Source organism: Populus alba, chromosome 14 (genome assembly GCF_005239225.2).
Source record: "Populus alba chromosome 14, ASM523922v2, whole genome shotgun sequence".
NCBI lineage: Eukaryota > Viridiplantae > Streptophyta > Magnoliopsida > Malpighiales > Salicaceae > Populus > Populus alba.
This window is the reverse complement of record NC_133297.1, coordinates 10,876,027-10,897,817: the sequence shown is the minus strand read 5'-3', so window position 1 is coordinate 10,897,817 and position 21,791 is coordinate 10,876,027. Positions and strand designations below refer to the sequence as shown.

General features: G+C 28.8%; 1 protein-coding gene across 3 annotated transcripts; it reads right to left on the bottom strand.

Annotated features, from left to right (window-relative positions):
* Window positions 1–2,077: 2,077 nt before the first annotated feature.
* On the bottom strand, window positions 2,078–5,856 carry LOC118041813 (uncharacterized). 3 transcript variants are annotated; one of them, XM_035049309.2, is made up of 4 exons: window positions 5,512–5,856; window positions 3,922–4,966; window positions 2,755–3,801; window positions 2,078–2,669 (listed from the first exon to the last, which is right to left on the bottom strand). In XM_035049309.2, exons 2-4 carry the CDS (start codon window positions 4,936–4,938, stop codon window positions 2,640–2,642), a joined length of 2,094 nt encoding a protein of 697 aa, XP_034905200.1. In that variant the 5' UTR covers window positions 4,939–4,966; window positions 5,512–5,856; the 3' UTR covers window positions 2,078–2,639. The 3 variants fall into 3 exon arrangements, with proteins under 3 accessions (XP_034905200.1, XP_034905199.1, XP_034905198.1); XM_035049308.2 differs by having other exon boundaries at window positions 2,755–3,807; window positions 3,922–4,952; XM_035049307.2 differs by having other exon boundaries at window positions 2,755–3,807; window positions 5,512–5,855.
* Window positions 5,857–21,791: the final 15,935 nt, after the last annotated feature.

Genomic DNA, 21,791 nt, shown 5'->3' with positions numbered 1-21,791 from the left:
ACTTTTTTATGTCGCCTAGCCTACCCTGAAAAGTATTAAACATTGAATGAAACTTATGATGCCCTGTTGCTATGCTTTATTAGATGCTAAATATTGAAATTCGGAAAATGGTAGTATAAATTATTCTCTTTTCTGTTTCTTTCTATTTCTAATAAATTATATTACTTTGATATTAGTGTAACATGAGATGGGTTTTTTTATACATGCATACATACATATACATATACATATACATATGTACATGTATATGCATATGGCAGTGTGGATAAATAGAAGTTTTGATGGGATTGTTTTCAATTTCTTCGAAGGGGCTAACCATTACTAAGATTGATGATACAAGATATTAGAATCATATATACACCAAGAAAACAAGGTGAGATTTTTAATTTGTCTTAGAGAACAAATAAAACTCAATTTGTATACGAATAAAAAATATTTATGAAAAAAACTTCAAAAGATCTTTTTTTTTTCAATGTAATTTCTCTGTGATCAAATATCAAATTTAATATTTATAAAAATGTCACTTAAAATAAAAAAACAAACCAAAAAAAAGGTGAAAACACTATTCACCTAGACACATTACATGTGGATGGGAACAATATTTTCACTTTCTTACCATTTGAAAAACATTTGATAAGCTAATAGTTAATGGTAGAATCATCTTTGCAATAAGAATATTTTAGGGATTTTTAAATTGATTAGGCACACGATGAATATTCTATATTTTGATGGCAGTCAATTTACATTACTACCCTTAAAAAAATTTTTTATTAAGTAGCTATTGTTTTTAATGATTGGCAATATCCACAATGAAATGACAGAAGTCTCTAACTATTTTTATTTCTTCTCTTTTAAGTATAATATCAATATTTTATTTGTTTTAGTTAATAATTGCTAAATATTTTGTGTAGTTTATTTGTCATCATTGTTTAAGATTTCAAATCAGATTATTACATTAATTAATTTTATTGGATTTAATTAAGTTAATGATACGAATTAAATTTTTTATTTCTTTAAAAATATCATGATTGCCTAAATATCCTTGTAGTACATTAAAAAAATTAACTAACGGGTGACCAACTAGTTTATCTTAATAAACAATAATAAAAAAAGTCTCCCGGAGTTTAGAAAGCTTTTAAAGTCATTTCAAAGGTATTTCCGTGCCTTAGTAATGAAAAGAGCTGTAGCATGATGATGTTGCGAGTATTGAAGACACGGCCATATTCAATTGGTGTTCTAAAAGTTAAGACATGTTTGTTTGTTTGTTTTTTTATTGTTTTTCATTAAGGCTTTTTCTTACCATAACATGTGCAGTACTTGCATCAATATTGGTGCATGATTTGTGATTCAATTATGGTTAGCCTTATTATTACAAGCTTTCTCATCGTACGCAAGTAATTGTACTGATTTTAATGGCAACTTTGCTTTTTGAGAGATAGATATTGTCGGGGTGATTGTAACGAGATTATTTTTAAAATGATTTATATTAAAATAATATTATTTTTTATTTTTTATAATTTATTTTTTAATATTAATAAATCAAAAGTTAAATTACGAGGAAAAACACTATGTTTAATTGAAACAATAGTGTTCTTTTTGTTTTTTTCGTAAATAGATGATATGCGAAAATCAATCTGCTTTGTTTTTCCATATTTGAATCTTAACATGTCCAAAAATCCTATTTGTTTTTATAATTTAAAAAAATTTAAAATTTATTTTTTTATCTTAATTTAATATTTTAAAATCATTTTGATATACTAATATTAATTTTTTTTTAAAATAATAATAATAAAAATATTATTTTAATATATTTTTAAATGAAAAAATTTTAAAAAACAACAGAATCACACTTTAAAACACTTTTTATTAGTCTGTGCAAAATTAGTTCTTTTAATATTTTTAAATCATTTGTTTTATTCTTGTTTTCCATGTTTTTGGAATTAACCATAAAAATCCTGAATTCAATAGAAGAAACATTTAGTTTGAAACCTAATTATAGATTTTATCATTGATTGTCAATTTAGTGTTCAGAATTTGAAAAGTATATGATCTGCTCATAAAACATTGGAAAGACAAATGAAAGAAAAACTAAAAATACAATTAATTATTGTGAATTAAAACACTAAAATTATGCGGACGGACCTGCAGCAAGGGGCAGGCCATTTGCTAGCACAGCCTCATGTAACTGTATTTTACACAACAACAACCCTGCAAGCTAAGCCTCAACAGTATCTCTTTTCATAACATTATTTGAATCGAAGACGTGAAGAACAGATCATGTACAAAGCAGACCCCCCCTCCACTCCTTTTATCACAGAAACAAATGAATCTCCAAAGCTTTACAGATAAGCCCTACATATACAGGAATGATACATAAACGTGTGGACAGTATCTTTTTCTGTGCAAGTAAATTGACAAGATTTACAAGGAAATAACATGGCGTGGCTTCTTATTGGATGATAAGAGCAGGGGATTTTGATTTCCGGTTGCGAAATGTATCCTCTTAAAGAACTGAAGGAGCACCTTGGGAGAGAAAGATATGGACATGGCAAATATTTTACAGAACATCAAGACCAGTAACGGTGGCACTCTAGCAAAGTAAATGCCGGCGCCATCGGACTCTTGAGGAGCCTCGTCTTCTAAGTTTCCGGTATTGGTGTAAGCAAATCCTGATAATAAAAGAAATTGTGTGTAAGCACAACCAGTCAGGTAACAAAGGAGTTAAACAGGGAGGAGACAAGCTACATGATTTACCTCGGAAAAGCGCAAATGCCCATGCTGTAGATTAGCGGTCCTGACAATTGTTTCCCACTTCGGGTCACCGGAGAATGTTTTGGAAGCTTGGACTCTAGAATGTAAATGCATACCAAGAGGAGACCTTGAGGACGAATTCCTTGAGGAAATAATAGGTAGAGTACGCTTTAGCCAAGACTCTGACGGAGATTTTGGCAGAGGTGGGGGAAGAAGTAGCTGTGTATAGCAGCCAATAGAACTCTCTTTATTGCTTAACTTTGTACACTTTTGGCTTTCTAAATCAATCCTGCCATTACCAGCCACTTCTCCATTTGAATCCTGAATAAAGACATGAGAACTTTCGAGGTTACCTAGTTTTTTATCTGATCGGTTTTCTAAGTCAATCTTCACATCTTTGTCCACTTTCGGGCTGGTCATTGTGTTAGAAACCTGCATGCTGTCTTTATCCTGTCGGGAACCATCCATCACAGCCATGTGCACATCATCAATGGATTTGTCAGATAACGATAGAAAACAGGAATCGACAGACTCCAAACTATCAGGTCGCAATTTTTTCTTCTCACCCACAGTACTCAAGTGCTTGGAATCCAGAAGTGACGAATCCACATCATCAGTTTCTTCAATTTCTCTATTCTTTACAAGTATCTCCACGTCATCCTTTGAGCATTCAGATAAGCCTCTAGCATCAGAAGAACTTGAATTAGAGTTTTGAGGTTTTACCATATGCATAGAATCTATGTACAGAGTTTTCTCAGCCACGGAAACTGCAGAGACTGATTCCCATTCTCTGCTCTCATCGGCCAATAATTCTCGAAAAATTGTGCCGCCTTTTGCACATTGAATAAAGTCAGTTGCCCCAGAATTCCTACATTTATCAGGAATCCCAGTGCATCTTTGTTCTTCATGGACTGGTTGAGGAAATTGACTGTCAGTGGGTGATGCCACTTTACCATGCCAACCCTTGCACGCAGATGATTCATCCAGCCTTTTGTTCTCAGTTTTGCAAGCAATTCTGATGGATTCTCTCTTCTCATACATGGCATTCCTCTGATGCTATAGAAACACAGAGTGCTAAAAATAACTTATCCCTTTAACATGATGGTTGCAAGACAGAAACATTCAAGTAATGAAGAAGATAAATAACAAATGAAGAGAGGACTTGAATACCTCATGTGCAGTGAAATTACGAGAAGCAGCATTTGAAGACCCAGACTTCGTTGCACAGACTGAAGAAATGGGTACCTGGACCTGCTTTCTCATCCCTAGTACAGGATTCATAAAGCAAAGCGAATTCTGTGAGCATAGCTGAGGCAACAACCCACAAAGTTTAAGTGATGGATCATCGGGTCTGTCATCATCATGATCCTCATCTTCACTATCTTCCACTGCATCTGCTTGAGCATAATTTGGTATATTGTTTGGACTATATCGATTTAGAGGATGCCTTTCCACACTTGTTGCCTTGGCTATTTGTCTCGGTAGCTCTCGCACGACGGGTTGCTTCCTAGTAAAACATTGAGGTGTCTCTGAAGCCATTGCCTTTGCTGCAGGCAAGAAACGAGCCATCATGAAATCTTGACCATGCTGATCTGCAAAGAAAGCCTCAGAAGGTTTCAAATCCGGACCATCCAAGCCACTCACGCCACTTATACTGCAGTTCAAGAAGAACGATTCACTACGTGACAGGATATCACGTGCATCTGCATAAGCTTCTTCTCCACTTTCTGAACCAGAACTCGACGCATCCTTTATTGCCTCCTTGGAAATTTTTTCTTTAGTTTCATTTTGAAAACTGCAATGGCCATTTCTTGTTTGGGAACGATCAGCTAGTTTAGCACCTTCAGAACCTTTAACTGAAGCTTGCTGTTGATCATTCAAAATCCTGCCGGGCGGAAGCTTTGGGGCAACAGGGGGCCGTTGAAGAGCCCGGTTTGGTGGTTTGCTTTCATCCTTGGGTCTTCCTGGACTTCGCTCCCATACAAAAGGAACAGTTCCAGGGTTCCTCAGGGGACCTGATTTCAATTCTGATTTGTAAACAGGTGGAGGTATTCTGGATAGAGCATCATCAGTTTTCCTTTTGATCTTGGCTTCTTTGGTGGATGCTGTTGAGGAGAACCTCCTCACTGATAGAAGCGGCTGATTAAAATCCAATTGCTTTTGTTCCATCAGATTTTTCACTAACATGTACTATATTCTTGCTGCAAAGAACCACCTTCAGATCAAAACAACACCCCGTCAAGATGAATGAAAACTTTAAACCTCAATTAACGGAATTTCGGGAGACTAAAATTGATTTTGAGATCAACCCCACCTTCCCTTTCCAGGCATTTATTACCACTCAACCAAATGCAAAGGCACAAAAATTAACACCTTAAAATGACACCTATAGAACCATCTGCACTTGCTTCCACAATTGTTTAACACAAGTAAAAAAAAAAAAACTAGGTTCTTTACTGAAACAGAATTTATCAAGAAATAAAAAAAAGAAAAAGTGCGCTGCCTGCATCAGTCTGGTTTTTTGTGCGCGCGCGCGGGTGGGTTTTACTAATTTGATTTCTTTTGATCAGATTTTTGGTTTCTGTTTGGTTATGTATTGAACTCACGAAGAAATAAATGAAATAAATCAAGAAAAATGAATCCTTTATATACAGTTATTGCTTCTCTAGCAACAATGAGACAGGCTTCAGTAAGTTGTAGAAAAGAAAGGAAAGAAACCAAATTCCTCGGACATGAAAAAAACACAACAGACAGACATACCTGTGGGTGTGAGATGTTGCCAATCCAGAACAGAACCCTGTTCGTTTCTTGGAAAGAATAAGAAAGAATCGATGCCAGATCAAGAACTGCAAGTTCAAAAAAGAGGCAGAGAGAATAAAGAAGAGAGAAGGTGAGAGAAGGAGAGTCGTGAGGAGCTGGAGGAAGGATTAACTACTCTGTACGCTTGTGCTCTAACTCCCTGCAAGCCTAGCTACAACTAGTTTGTAAGCTCCGAGCTCTTACGCCCTCTAAAATAATCCAAAAGTCTAAAAAGTTCTCTTTCCGAGACAACGAAAAGAATTATACTATTCTTCAACCCTTTACCACTGGCTTTTTGGGTTCCAATCCTCGTGAGCATATAGCATCCGATATATATTTACTGTGCAGGCTGGGGTGAGTAAAAATAAAACAGATAAACTGACAAAAATAAAAAATAATTAAATAAATCATGAAAAAATGGATAAAATTAATTAGAAAATTTTTGAAAATTTCAGTTTTTGTTTGGTTTCAATTTTATATCTTGAAATCAAAAAAATAAATCGAACCGAATCAAACAGAAAAAACTCAATAAAATACCAAAAAAACCTAAAAATAATATAATTTTCAACTTTTAATATAAAATAACCAAATCAAATTAAAACCGGTTGGTTGTGTTTGATTTTTAATTTAGAATAATTGAAATCAGTTGATTAGAATTGATTTTGATTTTTTACATATTTTTAAAATTTTAATTTATTGTTTTTATAAATAAAAATTAAATCAAAATAAATTGGGAATAATCATTTCTAACAGATACCTTTTAAAATATTTTTAATTTTAAATAAAAATAATTTTAATTTTTTTAAAAATACTGCCATTGTATTTTTTGTGGCCTACTTTTTCTTGGAAAAGAAAAAGGACTTGATAGTAATTGTAGCGTGGATAGTTTCGAGATGAGGATAACAAAGGAGAGAGAAAGACACAGCCATGATATATATATATCTATATATATATATATATATATAATATATATATATATATAATGGTGGTAGTACCTCGTTGCTTTTTGTTTAATTGCATGGTGTCGTTTTGCATTTTGTTTACGGACACTTGTTGCTTGGGATCATGTGAACCATTTAATAAAGAAAATAGGGAAGGGGGCTCCACGCTGATTTTCAAAATAATATGATGATTCACATGATTGAGCATAAAGTACACCGACTTGCCTTTTTATAATTTTCCAATTCTAAGGTGCCGTCATCTTTCAATGAACAATTCCTGTAAAAATAATAATAATAATAACAACTCAAAGTCATCAGTCGATGTATACCAAGTCACAATTTATTGTGGACCAGAAGAATGAGATCGTTATAAGATCTTTTTCTCATGGCCCATTGATAATTTTCAAGTATATTTGGATAAATTGGTTTTTTTTTTAAGGGTAAAATAACTAGATTATTTTTTAAAGCAAAAATATATTAAACCTGTGTAAAGAAGCTTTTTTATCTTTTTAATTTTTAAACACAGTGAAATTAATATTAATTTTTTTATTTTATTATTTAATATTTAATAAGTTAGGAATTGAGTTTTTTAATTATACCCTGGTTTAAAATTTAATAGTTTGAATTTTGGAGACTAACTTGAGTTTAGGAGATTGATCTAGGTTTGATTGAGTTTTTTTTTTTTTTTAAACTCATATCTTTTCATTTTTATTTTTCAACATTTATTTAATTAGAGATTGAGCTCCATTATTTTTTTTTCTTTTGGACTTTTTGCTACTTTTTTTTTTATCATTTTTTAGATTCTATTTTTTTCTTCAATTTCATCATTCAATATTTTTTTACTAAAAATTAAGCTTTGGATTTTTTTTTAGTTACTGTAGGTTTATTGAGTTCTTATTTAATTTCTTCTTTATTATCAATAAGATTCTTCAATATTTAATTTAAAAAAATTAATTTTTTTTATTTCAATTTTATCTTTTAGTATTTGACTTGGTTAAGAAGTTGGTCGTCGTGCTTTTTTTTTTTTTGCTTTCCTTTCTATGGAGTCATCCTAATCTAATACCCATTATCATGGAGTTAGTGAGTTAATCTATTTTGACTCAAAAGTTTTTTTATTGCTTTTTAAAAATAATTTTTTTTTTTCAATTTTATCATTAAAACATTGGATTGTTTAATAATTGAGCTTTATAGTTTTATTCAATTTCCTTTCAATAGAATTACTACATCCAAGTCACATATTTAACATGCTAACCAAGATAGTCCTAGCTATATCTGTACTTTTTTTTTGTTAGTTTGTTTTCCACGTCATTTACTACCATTGTATTTTTTTTAGTATTATTAAATTAACTAAATTGATTAAACTTAATTGAATCAATGATCTAAGTCTTGGATCTTTTTAGGAATGTTAGCATTACCTTAGCATTCTTTTTTTAAAATTGAAAGAAATTAGGTCGGCTCACGACATAATCAAGGAACTAATCATATCTCTATCATTTAGTTTGTGTGTTTTTCATCCTTTTATATTTTATGCAAGTTATCTTAAGAATCATAAATTAATCTTCAACCTAAGTTGACTATTGATTATTAATATTGTTAAAAATTCTAGTTCAACTTGTTATTTATTAGCACATATAATTAACTTGATTTATTTAGTTAAATGTATACATTAGTTTTTTTATATTTTTTTTTATTTAAAAAAAACCCATTGGAAATGCATGTGCATTCTCTTTTTTTGTATTGGCAAACATTCTTTTTGTGCAGACTATCATAATCATTCTTTTTATATTTCATTCAATTGCTTTACTATGATTGTCTATATTTATTATCATATAATTAAATAAAAATAATTTTAGAGAAATAAAGTTATTAAACCCAATTAGATCCATGAATTGAGTCATGGGTTTGGTAAGTTAATCAAGGGCGACTCATGTCAATCCGAGATGTTGTTGCCTTGATATTGAAAAAAATATGGAGTCTTTAAATTTTGTTTTAAGTCAAACAAAGTCCTGACCAGTTACACAACCCGCCTTCTGATTGTGTATCTTTATTTTTTTATATTTTTGAACTTCATGACTTGCTCTTTAATTTAAGTTGGAATCTCTTTTCACACTTATTTGTGCATATAATCCTCACACTATTTTATTAAACACATACATTAGATTTTGTGTTTATAGTTTAAAAAAAATGCTCTTTAAAAAACAAGTTGGCAATGCCATGATATTTTTTTTTTCTGCATTTCAGATTTTTTATTAGATCCACAACATATCGCGAGCCACCGATATAGTATAATAAACTAAAAGGCAAGGGTTTTTTACTATTCATTTGATCATGGACCATGACTCATGTGTATTGTTAGTTGTTATAGTGCACAAGAATTAGTTCTTTTTTTTACCAGCCCTTTAATAATCATATGTTTTGTGTTCGTAAATTTTTGTTTATTTTTCTTTTTTAATTTAATCCTTAGATGTTATTATGTTACGTTAACACAATTTTAAACCTAATAATTTATTTTAGCTCACATCATGCATAATATTTGCAATGTCAAAAAAAAAATGTGACTCACATAATGCACTGTATTTGTAATGTCAAAAAATATTCATACACTGAATTAATGCTACAAGAATGAGTTAGTCCTTTTTTTTTTCTAGCCTTTTAACAATTATATGTTTTAGTCATTTTTTTTATTTCACCCTATGTTAAACCTAGTAAATTCGTGGAAAAATCACTTTTATCATTTTATAGTTTGGTCTATTTTATATTTTCTTGTTTTTTTTTTTAATTATTGTTTACACTTTACAACATGAACTTCATAGCATGTGTAACATTTTACATCTTTTGTATGATGCTCCCAAAACAAATCAACAAAAACAATATTTGAATATTTACAAGATTGCTATTATTTTCATTTAATGACTAAAGAGCCTTTATAATATTAATACTACAACTTTATCATCAAACTAAAAAAAGAACTAAAATTTGATATTTCATTAAATATCTTGAATGCAATTTTAATTTTCATTCATATATTTTCGTATAATTGAAAGAATTTAGACAAGAATTAGGTGTTAAACAATAAATTAAAATAAAAAAAATATCAATTATGATAGAATAAACTGTAGTTTAGTTTGTTTTTCCTTCTTCCTTCTAGATTTAAATTTGGTGGGATAAGGCCTTCGTTTTCTTTGTTGGGTCGCTAGAGTTTTAACATCTTTAAGATAGTTTTCTTAGTTTAGCAAGCAACAACTACTACAATTTCTCTTGCAAATTGATTTGTTGATATAATTTTTCTCATTATTTCACCCATTAGCATTGTTGGTAAAGACGTTTGCTTTAAAAAATAGAAATATCTTTACAAACACCACGAATAATATATTGAAGTTGTCGATAGCTTCCCCATTAAAGATTTTTTAGGGGCACCACTCTTGATCCTTCAAGTTCATGAAAGTAGAGTTCTACAATATATTTAAGTTAATATTAAAAGAAATTATCAAGATTTTTGACAAAAAATCAAAATTTGATCACAACCTAGTTTTTAGTTAACCTTAAAGATTCTTGCTTGCATCTTAGACTAGTTCTTAGACACCCTCTGGTACTTATAAGATTAAGACTTAGCCCAATTATCACCTTATCCGCACATGTGATTGTGTATTAAAGTTCTTACAATCTATTTGTAAATCTGTTCACTTTCACATAATTTACAAAAAGCAAAGCAAACATGTTATTATAGTGGAAGAGAAACAGATATAATAAAAAAACCTAATTCTAAAAAAAAGAAAATCCTATGCTTAATCACTGCAAAAAAGAAATAAAAGTGAAAAACAAAAACTCTATAATTTTTTTTATAAATTTATAGAAAAAAAAGTAAGCAATATATAAGAGAATTAGTGCATGAATCAATTAAATAAAACCCCCCAAATTCTCTCATTTGTATAAGAGAGAATTATTGCACCACCAAAACCCTAGAATTCCATAGAGATAATATATGCAAAACCTTCACTACTCCTCCTTAATTAGTGTCTGAAAAAGAAGGAATTGTGTGAGAAATTGATTAAATTGTATTTAATTTGGTGATTTGGGTTCATAAAGAGTGAGAAAATGATGTATGTAAAAGAAAGAAATCATCATTGAAGACAAAATATCAGATATATGTTACATGCTTGATTTTTCAATTTAAGCCTTTTTTGTTTTATGAAAAGCAATTTTTTTAAAATTATTTTCCAAACTTTCTCATGTTTACTTATTGTTAGGAAAATTGGTCATTAAAAAATTACTTTTTAGTTAAAAAAAATTTTGATTTAATTTCTAGGAATTTTTATATATTTTGGGTAATAAATATTTTTTAGAAGTTGCAAAAATTATTATCAACCCTTTAATTAACTTTTCATGTCCTTTCCTTTCCTTTAGAATGAGCATATGCTCTAATGAGATCTATGTTTTAGCCATTGATTGCGTTAAAACTTGATTTTCTTTGGTATTTATACATACGATCTCTTGATTTTAAAATGTTAATCCATTAACTACAACACAAGTGCTCTATATGCTTATACTAATCATTTTAATTTTTATTACTATTATTATTATTTAATTATCTATTGTTGTTTGGCAATACTCAATTATAGGTTGTGCTTTTGAGCTATTTCTTCTTTAATAAAAGATCAATTCTTTAACTCGATTAAGCATTAACTATATAATCAGGTTGAGAATTGATACTTCATTTGAATTTTACTTCTCATGACTTGTTTAAAGTTCCACACACACATGTGAGTTGGTGAAATATATAACATGCACTTTATTATTATTTCTAACTTGAAAAAAGATTAAACTAGTTAATATCTTTCATAATCAAATCTTACTCAAGACTGATTAGCCTGTAATATGTATTTGTGGATCCAAATCAATACTCATTCAAAGACTAAATTATTTTGATGCACTTATTTGTTACTATCATACTATCAATTCATTTAATCAAAAGAATGAAAATCAAATTTAATATGAAAAAAAAAAAGTTAAGAAGGTTGAAATAGTAAAAAAAAAATTAAGAATTATTTTAAACAAAATAAATAGCAATGGAAAAATAAAAACCAAATTTGAAAGTTTAAAAATTGAAGGGGTGAGATTGAAAAAGGAATACTAATTTTATAAATTATTCAAAAAACAATTATTGCAAATATTGAATGATGAAATTATAAAAAGAAAATCATAACTTTTAAAATCTAGCAAAAAAAAATCAAAACAAAATAAAAAATAAAAAGACCTGAGATAACTCCGGTTATTTAAAAAAATTAGTGAGAAATTCTACAGAAAACAAATAAGGGCTTGTTTTGAGATTGTGGTGGTGGCAGCGATTCAAAGTAGTTTTTCACTTAGAAATACATCAAAATAAAGTTTTTTAATTTCTCTCAAATTATTTTTGACATTAGCATATCAAAACGATCTAAAACACATATATATATATATATATATATATATATATATATATTTAAGAAAAAAAAATCAAAAATTCTGGGAATGCGGTTTGCACCGCCTTCCTAAACACTCCCACTCCCTAAATAAAAATGATGGACCCTAGCTTTCGAATGAATAAATTCTAAATAATGAAAATGAAAAAAAAAACATGATCTTAAAAAAAAAAATCAAGAAAACACTAACTAATCTTCCAAACTTAGGCTATTCTCTAAAACTTGTAAGTTGTGCAATGCTAGGCTTGAGATTAATCAAAAAAGTTAATTACCAATTAATTTAATATTTAATGATGAAATTAGAAAAAAAAAAATACTAATTTAAAAAATTTATCATAGTAAATCAAAATAATAAGAATGAAATTTATAGAAAAAATAAACTCAAAGAGGATGAAATCATAAAAATATCAATTTTAAAAAGGTCTGAAACAAAACAAACAATAATAAAAAACAATAGGGACCACATTTAAACGATAGAAAAATGGAAGGGGATGGAATTCATAATTTTTTTCTAAAATAAAAAAAACAATAGAAATAAAAAGAACATAAATCAAATTTGATAGGAAAAATAAACTCAAAGAGGATGAAACTGTAAAAAAAATTAATTTAAAAAATAATCACAAACAAAAAAATAGCAATTAAAAGAATGATGACTAAATTTGAAAGATAAAAAAAAATATAAAATATGGTGAAATTAAAAAAGAATTATGATTTTATAGATCATTCAAAATAAAATAAATATTAATAAAAAAACAAGGATCAAATATCAGGGAAAAAAAATTAAAAAGGCTGATCTAAAATTTTAAAAAGGTTGGTGTGAAATTTGAGGTAAAGAAAGAAAATAGGGAAAACAAATGTCTTTTTGCACCAAACTAGATGTGTGTTTGGCGCACACGCTGTCTTATCACGGAGAGAATGTTGAGACCTGTCAAATACCGTTGTGAAAATATGGTGTTTAGTTTCCATATGACCCTGCACACATCACCAAAAAAGCACGGAGGGCAGCCATTTAGTGACGCGTGCTATGCAAGAGAGTTTAATTGATTTTGTCTTGAAGGGTAATAAAGTAATTTAACTATTTTTAAAAATATTGAAAAGACCACAGTGCCCCTAATTGAAAGGTATCTTTTTATTATTATTATTATTATTATTATTCCAAGTCTAAATTAGTTGTTTTTAAGTGAAAAAAAAACATGAAATGACTAATCTAGCTATTAATAATTTGTAGGAAATAATTGTATCTTGGTAAAAAAGATTATTTTACCCACGATATCTAGTTTAAATATCTTGTAGCTCAATGATAATTTTATCATTATATTATTATAATAATAATATTTTGTGTTTTGTACAATAAAGTTCCTTCTAATTTTAGGTTTTTGTTAATGTTAATAACTGTTACTTGTATTCTGATGACTTGACTAAATTTCATATAATTATGTTAAAAAATAAAAAAGTAATTGTTCTATACTTTTACGGAAATAATCAAGTCACCATGAAGCCACCGAAGTCCAAGTAATTATAGCCTGCGCCCCTGTTAGGTCATCCTAGGAGAAGCCTAATTCATGGCAATAATGACAGGAATTGGCCTTCACTTGTTGAATATGGACCCTCCTCGGTAAAATAACACATACTTGCGCTACATCGCAAATTTATATTTTTTATCTTAAAAAATCACATATAGATATCATAAGTATATTTCAAATAAGTTTTTTTAAAAAATCAACAACTTAGGTTATAGTATCAGCCGAGTTTAATAAATTAATTTTATTTTAATTAGATAATAAAATAATAAATAATGATAGCATATAAACAAATTTTTATATAAAAAAGCACATGATATCTTGAAAAAAAATAATACATGGAAGTAAGACACTTGATAAAAATAAATGAAAAAACCAAGCTCGAGACAACCTGAGATAGTGTGATGAACATATAACCTAGGTAATAAAAGGCGAGCTTACCTGGGTTAACCTGTAAAATCCATGATTTAGATCACGAGACCATGATAACTTAGAAAACAAAAATCAAAGAAAACCATTGAGATGATTTTTTTAAAAAAACTAATGTCGAATGATTAAATCAAATAAATAAATAAATAAAATGTCAATCCACATTAACTTTTCAAACTAATGACCCAAGTTATTAGATCAGAAGCATCATACATGAAAAAATGACGAAGCATGATCTCTAGCAAAATAAATGTTGAAGAATGAAAAGGGAAATAAGTTAATCACACGCAAAAATCTAAAATAAATAATGGTAAGTAAAAGAATAAGGGTGAAAATCAAAATAAAAAATAAACTAGAGAGAAACAAAATTTTTTTAATTGAAAGGTTAAATCGAAAAGAAAAATAATTCCAAAATAAATAAATTAAAAAAGCAAGTTGTACCATTGGGAGACACCATACATGCTGCCCAAGGTGCACGAACACCTCCTATATGCTGACTTGTGCAACATATATATCATAATTTTTATATTTTAATTAATCTTGATTAAAAGATCAAATTGCCCTCGATAAAACAAGAAAATACCCAAAAATATATAGAAAAAAACAAAAATAACCTCGGGCTGAAGGCAAGTTTTTTTTTTTTTTGTGTCAAATGCATTTTAGTAACTTAATTGTGAATACAAAAGAAGACTAGTTGTTTGTTGTTGTTATTTCTTATCTCTAATGGCATTTATATCACTACATGTTCATTAAAAAAAAAGACTTTACTAACTTATCAACAAGGCCAAAATATTTTTAGATTAAGGGGTAAAATCATAAAATCACCATTGCAATACATAGTGAATCTAATTGTATAACTATAGTAAATGACTACTATTCAAATGACCTTTCCCTTTTAGTTTATTTTTTTTTATTGATAGAGTTGCAAAATTAATCTTGAAGATAAGGAGAAAAAAAAGGTTGAAACCAAACAAGATGCAAGCAAAGGAAGGCCAATGGAACAACATGCAAAAAGAGAAGCCAACTAAACAATCATAGCCCAACCGGATAACAAGCTCAATCGAACAATATAGGTCTAACCAAACAACACAATCATAACTAAGTAGAAAAGAAAAGAAAAGAAAAGAAGATAAAGAGGTTAAAATCAAGAAGATGAAAAAAGGTCCAATTGAGTCCAATTCAAAATAAAAAGAAAAGGGTAGCCAAAGCCAAACATAATGATGCTAGAAAGCCAATCGATCCTCTTTCATTTTCTAAAAAACTACAACTTTTGTTCTTACAAATGTGGCACTATAAACAATGTTTAAGCATTGTCGTAACACCATTATGGATTCTCTATTTTATAAATTATTAGTGCAATGCACAACTAAATTCTTCATGATACATGTTATTGGTGCGAGGCCTACCTGAATGTGTTGTTTCACAAGTTTGAATGGATGGATGCCTGCCTAAATAATTTATCTTGTAAGCTAGTAACACGATTGCTTATGACAAAGCAATAATCCTCCCCCGTGTACTCATACAAGGCTAGTTACACATGTTAGTGGGTGAGAGACAGTCTTATGGGTGGCATATGCAACGTCTCCTAGCATTCAAATGACAACTTTCATGATGATATTGGAAGCATCAAGACGTTTTCTTTCATCGTTTAGTGATGGTATGTTGTCAATGACCTTTGATTACTTTCTTTTCTCTCTTCTACCCCTAAAATTCACGTTGGCCATTTAAAAATTCAGATTTGTCGTCTCATTCATTAATACTTCAACTTTGGTTCTTATTTTTTTATTTGTGATTTTTGTACTTGACTCTCTTGGCAAATTTTGACTTGTCTTCAATTTCATTATTGAATCCATAATTATGATTTTTTTTTATACTCGGTCCTTATTCTTTTGTTTTTTATCCTTTCATGAATTTGATTTTTCTTTTCCATCTCTCCTTTTAATTCAAAATTATAAGTTGTGCTCTCATTTATTTATTATCTTAAATTTTATAACCATTCTCTTTATTGCTATATTTTTTTATTCCTTTTATATAATGAATTATTTTTTTAATTTTATCCTTTGATATTTGATTTGTTAGGAATTAGATTCTATGATTTTTTTTTCAAACATGATGCTTTCATTTTAGTGATTTGGGTAATTGGTTTGAAAAATTAATACGAGTTAATATAATTTTTTTCACTTATTTTTTCATGGGCTTATGATTTTCTTCAATTTCATTTCAATCAGGTTACCCCAATCCTAGGACTTGAGTGATAGGTTTGGTTAGTTTACTTAGATATTTTTTTTGGGCCACTTTTTTGATGTGTTTTTTTTGCTTACAATCTTATAATTTAATATTGATGCCTTGTTTGTTTCCATGAATTCATTTTCTTGGAAACTATTTTCTTCACTTTCCTATGTTTGGTATAACATAAGGAAAAATTGGTCAAGGAAACTGAATTCTGGTCAAAGAAAAAAGTTAAGCTTTATGGCTTGAAAGTGTTTTTCTTTCCTTATTCTAAGGAAAGCACTTTTCTTTGTTGACAAAAAAACATAATGAGTATTGTCTAAAATACAAATCCCTAACTCTCTCTCTCTCTCAAATCTCTTACAGAACAATTGAAGCATCTCTCAGCTCTTCTTCCAGGTAACTTTTTTTCCTCAAATGTTTATTTATCTTATGTTTTCATCCTTTTTATTTTTAATCTGTAGTTATAATAATGGCATAAATCTTGTGATATAATTTGCTGTGTTTTTTCATGGTTTATCTTGTTTAATTAGCTGCAACCCATGCTCTGTATTTTTCCCAAAAACTAAACTAAACAAAGCAACTCATCCAACCACAGGAAACCCAAACCCCTGTATTTTTTCCAGAAACCAAACACAACAAACCCATACACAAACACAACAAACTAAGAGAATCACTTAAGTCGGATGTGCCCTTCGTTTCACCAACAAATAAATCATTCTTGACGAGATTTCCTATTCCTTCCCTGCCGAGCCACCTCTCTTCGCCATTCGATATACTACCTATACCTTCCTTTTCTAATACCTAGCCAACCCATACACAACAAACCCAAACCCCTGTATTTTTCCCAGAAACCAAACACAACAAACCCATACACAATAAACCCAAACCCATTTTTTCCATGCTGTGCTTTTTTCACAGAAATTGGGTTTACTGTGTTTTTTTCACAGAAACCAAACAAAACATTTTTCTCTTATGCTGTGAAAAAAAACACAGCAAACCTATGCTTTGTTTCTCTTTTTGTTTAATAGAAAAGATATGTTTTCAATTCCACTTCATCTCTTCATCTTCCTCTCATTTTCCTTAATTGTTTCTCTTCTAGTAGAACCCGACCCACCCGATGGCAAAGCACCCTTATTTCTAGAAGATAATCTCAAATCTGTCCCCTTCCCAAATCTATCCTTTTCCCAAATCTGCTACCTTTGGCTCTCCTTCTTTTTCTCTTATGCTTTCCTGTAAATGCTTTCCTTCTCTGTTGATGAGTTGATGATATGCGTTTCCTATGCTTTATGTGTGTGATGTGCATTGATAATGATGTATAGTGATGTTATGTCCGTTGATGATGATGATGATACACAATAATGAAAAACTGAAATGGTTTGGGTAGAAAACTTAAGACCGTGAAATATTATGTGCGTTGATGATGATGATGATGATGATTCACAGTAATGAAAAACTGAAATGGTTTGGGTAGAAAACTTGAGACCGTGAAATATTTATATATAGAATTCATTAATAAATTATTGTATTGTTTGTTTTGGGATACATAATTCATTATATAATTATATACTTTAAGGCATTGTTTGCTTTTGGGAATTAACTTTTTTTAGCATAATTTTGTAATTTATTATATTGATTATGTAAATATTTTATATGCTTTTTTAATGTTTATTTTCTCAAAATTTTAGGTTTTATTAGCAGAAAACTTCATTTTTTTTGTTATGGATAATAAGATTATTCATGCAGCATGTATGAAAGCAGCTGTAACTATGATAGTTATAGGGTTAGCTATTAGTGAACAAGAAAGAAATAGAAATTATATACCAAGAGAACCACGTATAAATGAAATTGCTCAACTAGAATTCTATATGGATAGCATTTTGAATCGAGGTGACAAACATTGTGTTGAACAAATTCGTTTCTTATATAATTTGTGTGATGTTCTCACAAGTCATGACCTATTACGGTCAACTCAAAATATGTCTTTTAGGAAGCAAGCAATTGTGTTCTTACAAATTGTAGGCCAAAACCAAAGATTTCATTTTATTAGTGGTATATACTACATGTCTATTTAAACTATCAATCTTTATTTTAGAATTGTTTTAAAAATAGTTCTTAAGTTATACAAACACCTAATTAAAGACTAGAGGATACAATTCCAGTAGAGATAATAAATAATCGAAGATTTTATCCTTATTTTAAGGTATGAGAACAATATTAATATTTTATACATTAATTAATAACATTTAGAAGAAAAGGTTATAAATTATTTTTTCATGTTTATATAGGATTATGTGGGAGCAATTGATGGTACCCATGTTCCTGCAAATGTTCTTGTTGAGATTCAAGGAAAGTTTTGAGGTCGAAAAGAAGGAACAACACAATGTTTTAGCAGCTATAACTTTTAATTTGAAGTTTATATATGTTTTAGCTGGCTTTGAAAGAAGTGCACATGATTCATGGGTTTTAGGTGATGTATTATTAGGACCTAGTGGTCTAAAAAATGCTAGAAGGAATATAATAAAGTATTTATTATATGTAATAAACGTATAAAATGTTTAATTAGATAAAGATAGTAATAGTTTTTTTTTTTCTAATTTGTAGGGAAATATTATCTTGGTGATGCTGGTTATGGTATTCGGAAATGAATCATTTCTCCTTTTTGTGGAGTTCGATATCACTTGAACGAGTTTACAGAAAATTCACTAAAAAAATGAAAATAAGCTATTTAATCTTCGACACTATTTGTTAAGAACTGCTATTAAGCAAGGTTTGGTATTTTGAAGAGTCGTTTTAGATCAATTGATGGAAAATCTTTTTGGTCTTATGAAGCACAAGTAGATGTTGTGCTTGCATGTTGTATTATTCATAATCATATTATGAGAGTTGATCCTTATGACTTTCTTATGAAAGAAATATGTTCGGAAAGTGAACCAATTAGACGAATAATTAACTTAAGTCAATGGGAGGAGAGAGAAGAGAATAAGGAGTGGATAACAAAAAGAGAAATGATTGCATCAACCATGTGGAATAATTATAACACTAAAAGAAACTAGTAATTGAGTGTTAATTATATGTGTTTATTTTTATTATGTCTTGCTTGAGTTTGTATTATCTTTGTTATGTATTTGTATTGTTTGTTGACTTTATTATAACTTCTTATGTATTTTATGTATTCTCTTTTAAATATTAATTATAGTTTTTATATTAAATTTATTAAATCTAAATATTGTATGATTATATTTTGTATAAATTTGTAATTTTTTTTTAGAAATGAATACCACACATTATGAAAAATGCAAGGGCAAGTACTTCACATGGTCTAAGCCTATATCTCATATGCTACTTGAGATATTAACTGAGTAGGCACTTAAAGGAAACGAACATTCTTCCACCTTTAGAGCAGAATCTTTTGTTAATATGGCTATAAAAATTAGTCAAAAGTTCAATGTGCAATGCGAGCCTAAGCATGTGGACAATCATCTCAAAACTGTGAAAAAAGAATGGGGAATAATAATAAAACTTAAAAATAAAAGTGGCTTTGGTTGGGATGATTGTATGAAGATGATTACACTTTCGAAAGATGTATATGATGAAGAAGTGAAGGTATGATAAATATTATATTCTTTGTAATTTTTATATTTACTTTTGTTTCCAAAATGTTATACAAGGAACTAAAAAATTGCATATTCTAAACTTTATGAACATGCACATCCCAATCATGACAAGTATCTTAACAAAAAACTTAATATGTACGAGGCAATGACAATTACTGTTGGAAAATACATGGCAACCGAAAATTATGCCAAATCATATGTTGATGTCAATTTGGAAGAGAACACTGAAGAGCAATGAATTTCAATTGAAAATAAATGGGAATATGAAGAAACTTCAAAAAAAAAAGAGACATGTTCCTCTATTGCACAAAAGAGACAATATAGAAAGAGAAATCGCATGTATAAAGATGATAATGTTGAAAAGTTATCTAAAAAGATTGGAGATGTAGCATTTGCAATCCAAAACCTCAGCAAAAATCAATTTGATATTAATGAGCTATATACAGAAGTGATGAAAATTGAAGGCTTTGATGAGATCACTCATGAGGATGATTTGATCACTTAGTCCAACATGAAATGTTGGCAAAAACATTTATGACAAAAAATGCTAATTTGAGAAAAACTTAGGTTTAGAATTCTATGAACCAATATTGCTACAAGTCTGATTGCTAAGATGATTTCACTATGATAAGAAAGTTTTTGTTTGTTATTTGACAAGTATGTTTACTTGTTTAATTCGGTCTATCATGTTTATGTTTGTTAATTTGAACTAATATGTATGAGTATTACATCAAAACTTAATATTTATGCATGACTATATTTGATGTAAGATATTTATATTTATTTCTTAATGCTTATTTGATATATATTAAAGGGATAATTGCCTATACTCGTAAAAAAAAACAATCTTTATCCAAAAAACCCATCAAAATACTTTTGTATTTATTTATATTTTAAAAAAATCTTCATACCAAAAAAATCCAAATATCTAACTCTTGCTTAATACCATAAACTAATTTGGCTTTCTTCATATAAAAAAAAACATATTTTAAGCTTTTAAAATTAAAAAAATATTAATAGGTTTTATTTATAAAAAATTTCACTAGGTTATATCTCTATAATATTATATGACATATATAGTTATATTTTACAAAATAAATTATATATTAATATAGTATATAATAAAAAAAATTCATCATTACACTTTTTAGATTTTATTCTTTTATTTTAAGTGATTGAATATTTATATTTAATATTTTTCATATATTAGATAAATTTTTTTAAAAAAATTAAAAAATTATTTCTCAGTTTATTTTCTATAACATAACCAAATACTAGAAATTATTTTTCAGTTCATTTTTTATAACAATATCAAATATCAGAAAATAATTCACTTTCTAAGAAATTTATTTTTCAAAAGAAAATTATTTTCCAGCAAATAAACGAGACCGAGTGAAATTGAAACTCAACTTTGTAATTTTTATTTTATAACAAGTGTTTCTTTTCTTCTAGTCATCATTAACATATTTTTATTTTTAGAATCTAGTCTGTTAATTATTATTATTATTTTATTATTAATCAAATAAAATCATTTTACTGTACCTAGTAGAGTTTACAACTTGAGTCATTAATTTTTTCCCCCTTATAACATGCTAATAATATTTAAATATTATGTTTTTATGTTAAAAAAATAAGCTGGTTCCTGGTGAAGCGCAAGTCACCTTTTTAGTTTGAACGCTATAAAAACTAATTAATCAATTTCAATTTTTAATTAACTAATAAAAAAAGAGAAAAAGCGTGCTCGCGCGTTTGCCAGTGTGGATGGTGGTGAGCTAATGCCAGCTGGCTGTCGGAAAGAGGTCCCCAGATCCCCCGCTCTCTTGCACGTGACCCACCTCCCTTGCCTTCCCTCGTCACAAAACAAAAACATTTTTTTCAATCCTCATTAATTATTTTCACATACAAATAAATAAATAAATAAATAAAATCACTCAAATCTAACCAAAAAAAAAAAAAAAAAATACTGCTCACATGGATCGAGCGAATCCCTCTTATTATTTATCTTTTCTTCTCTCCCTCGCTTTTTCTCTCTGTCATACACTCTCC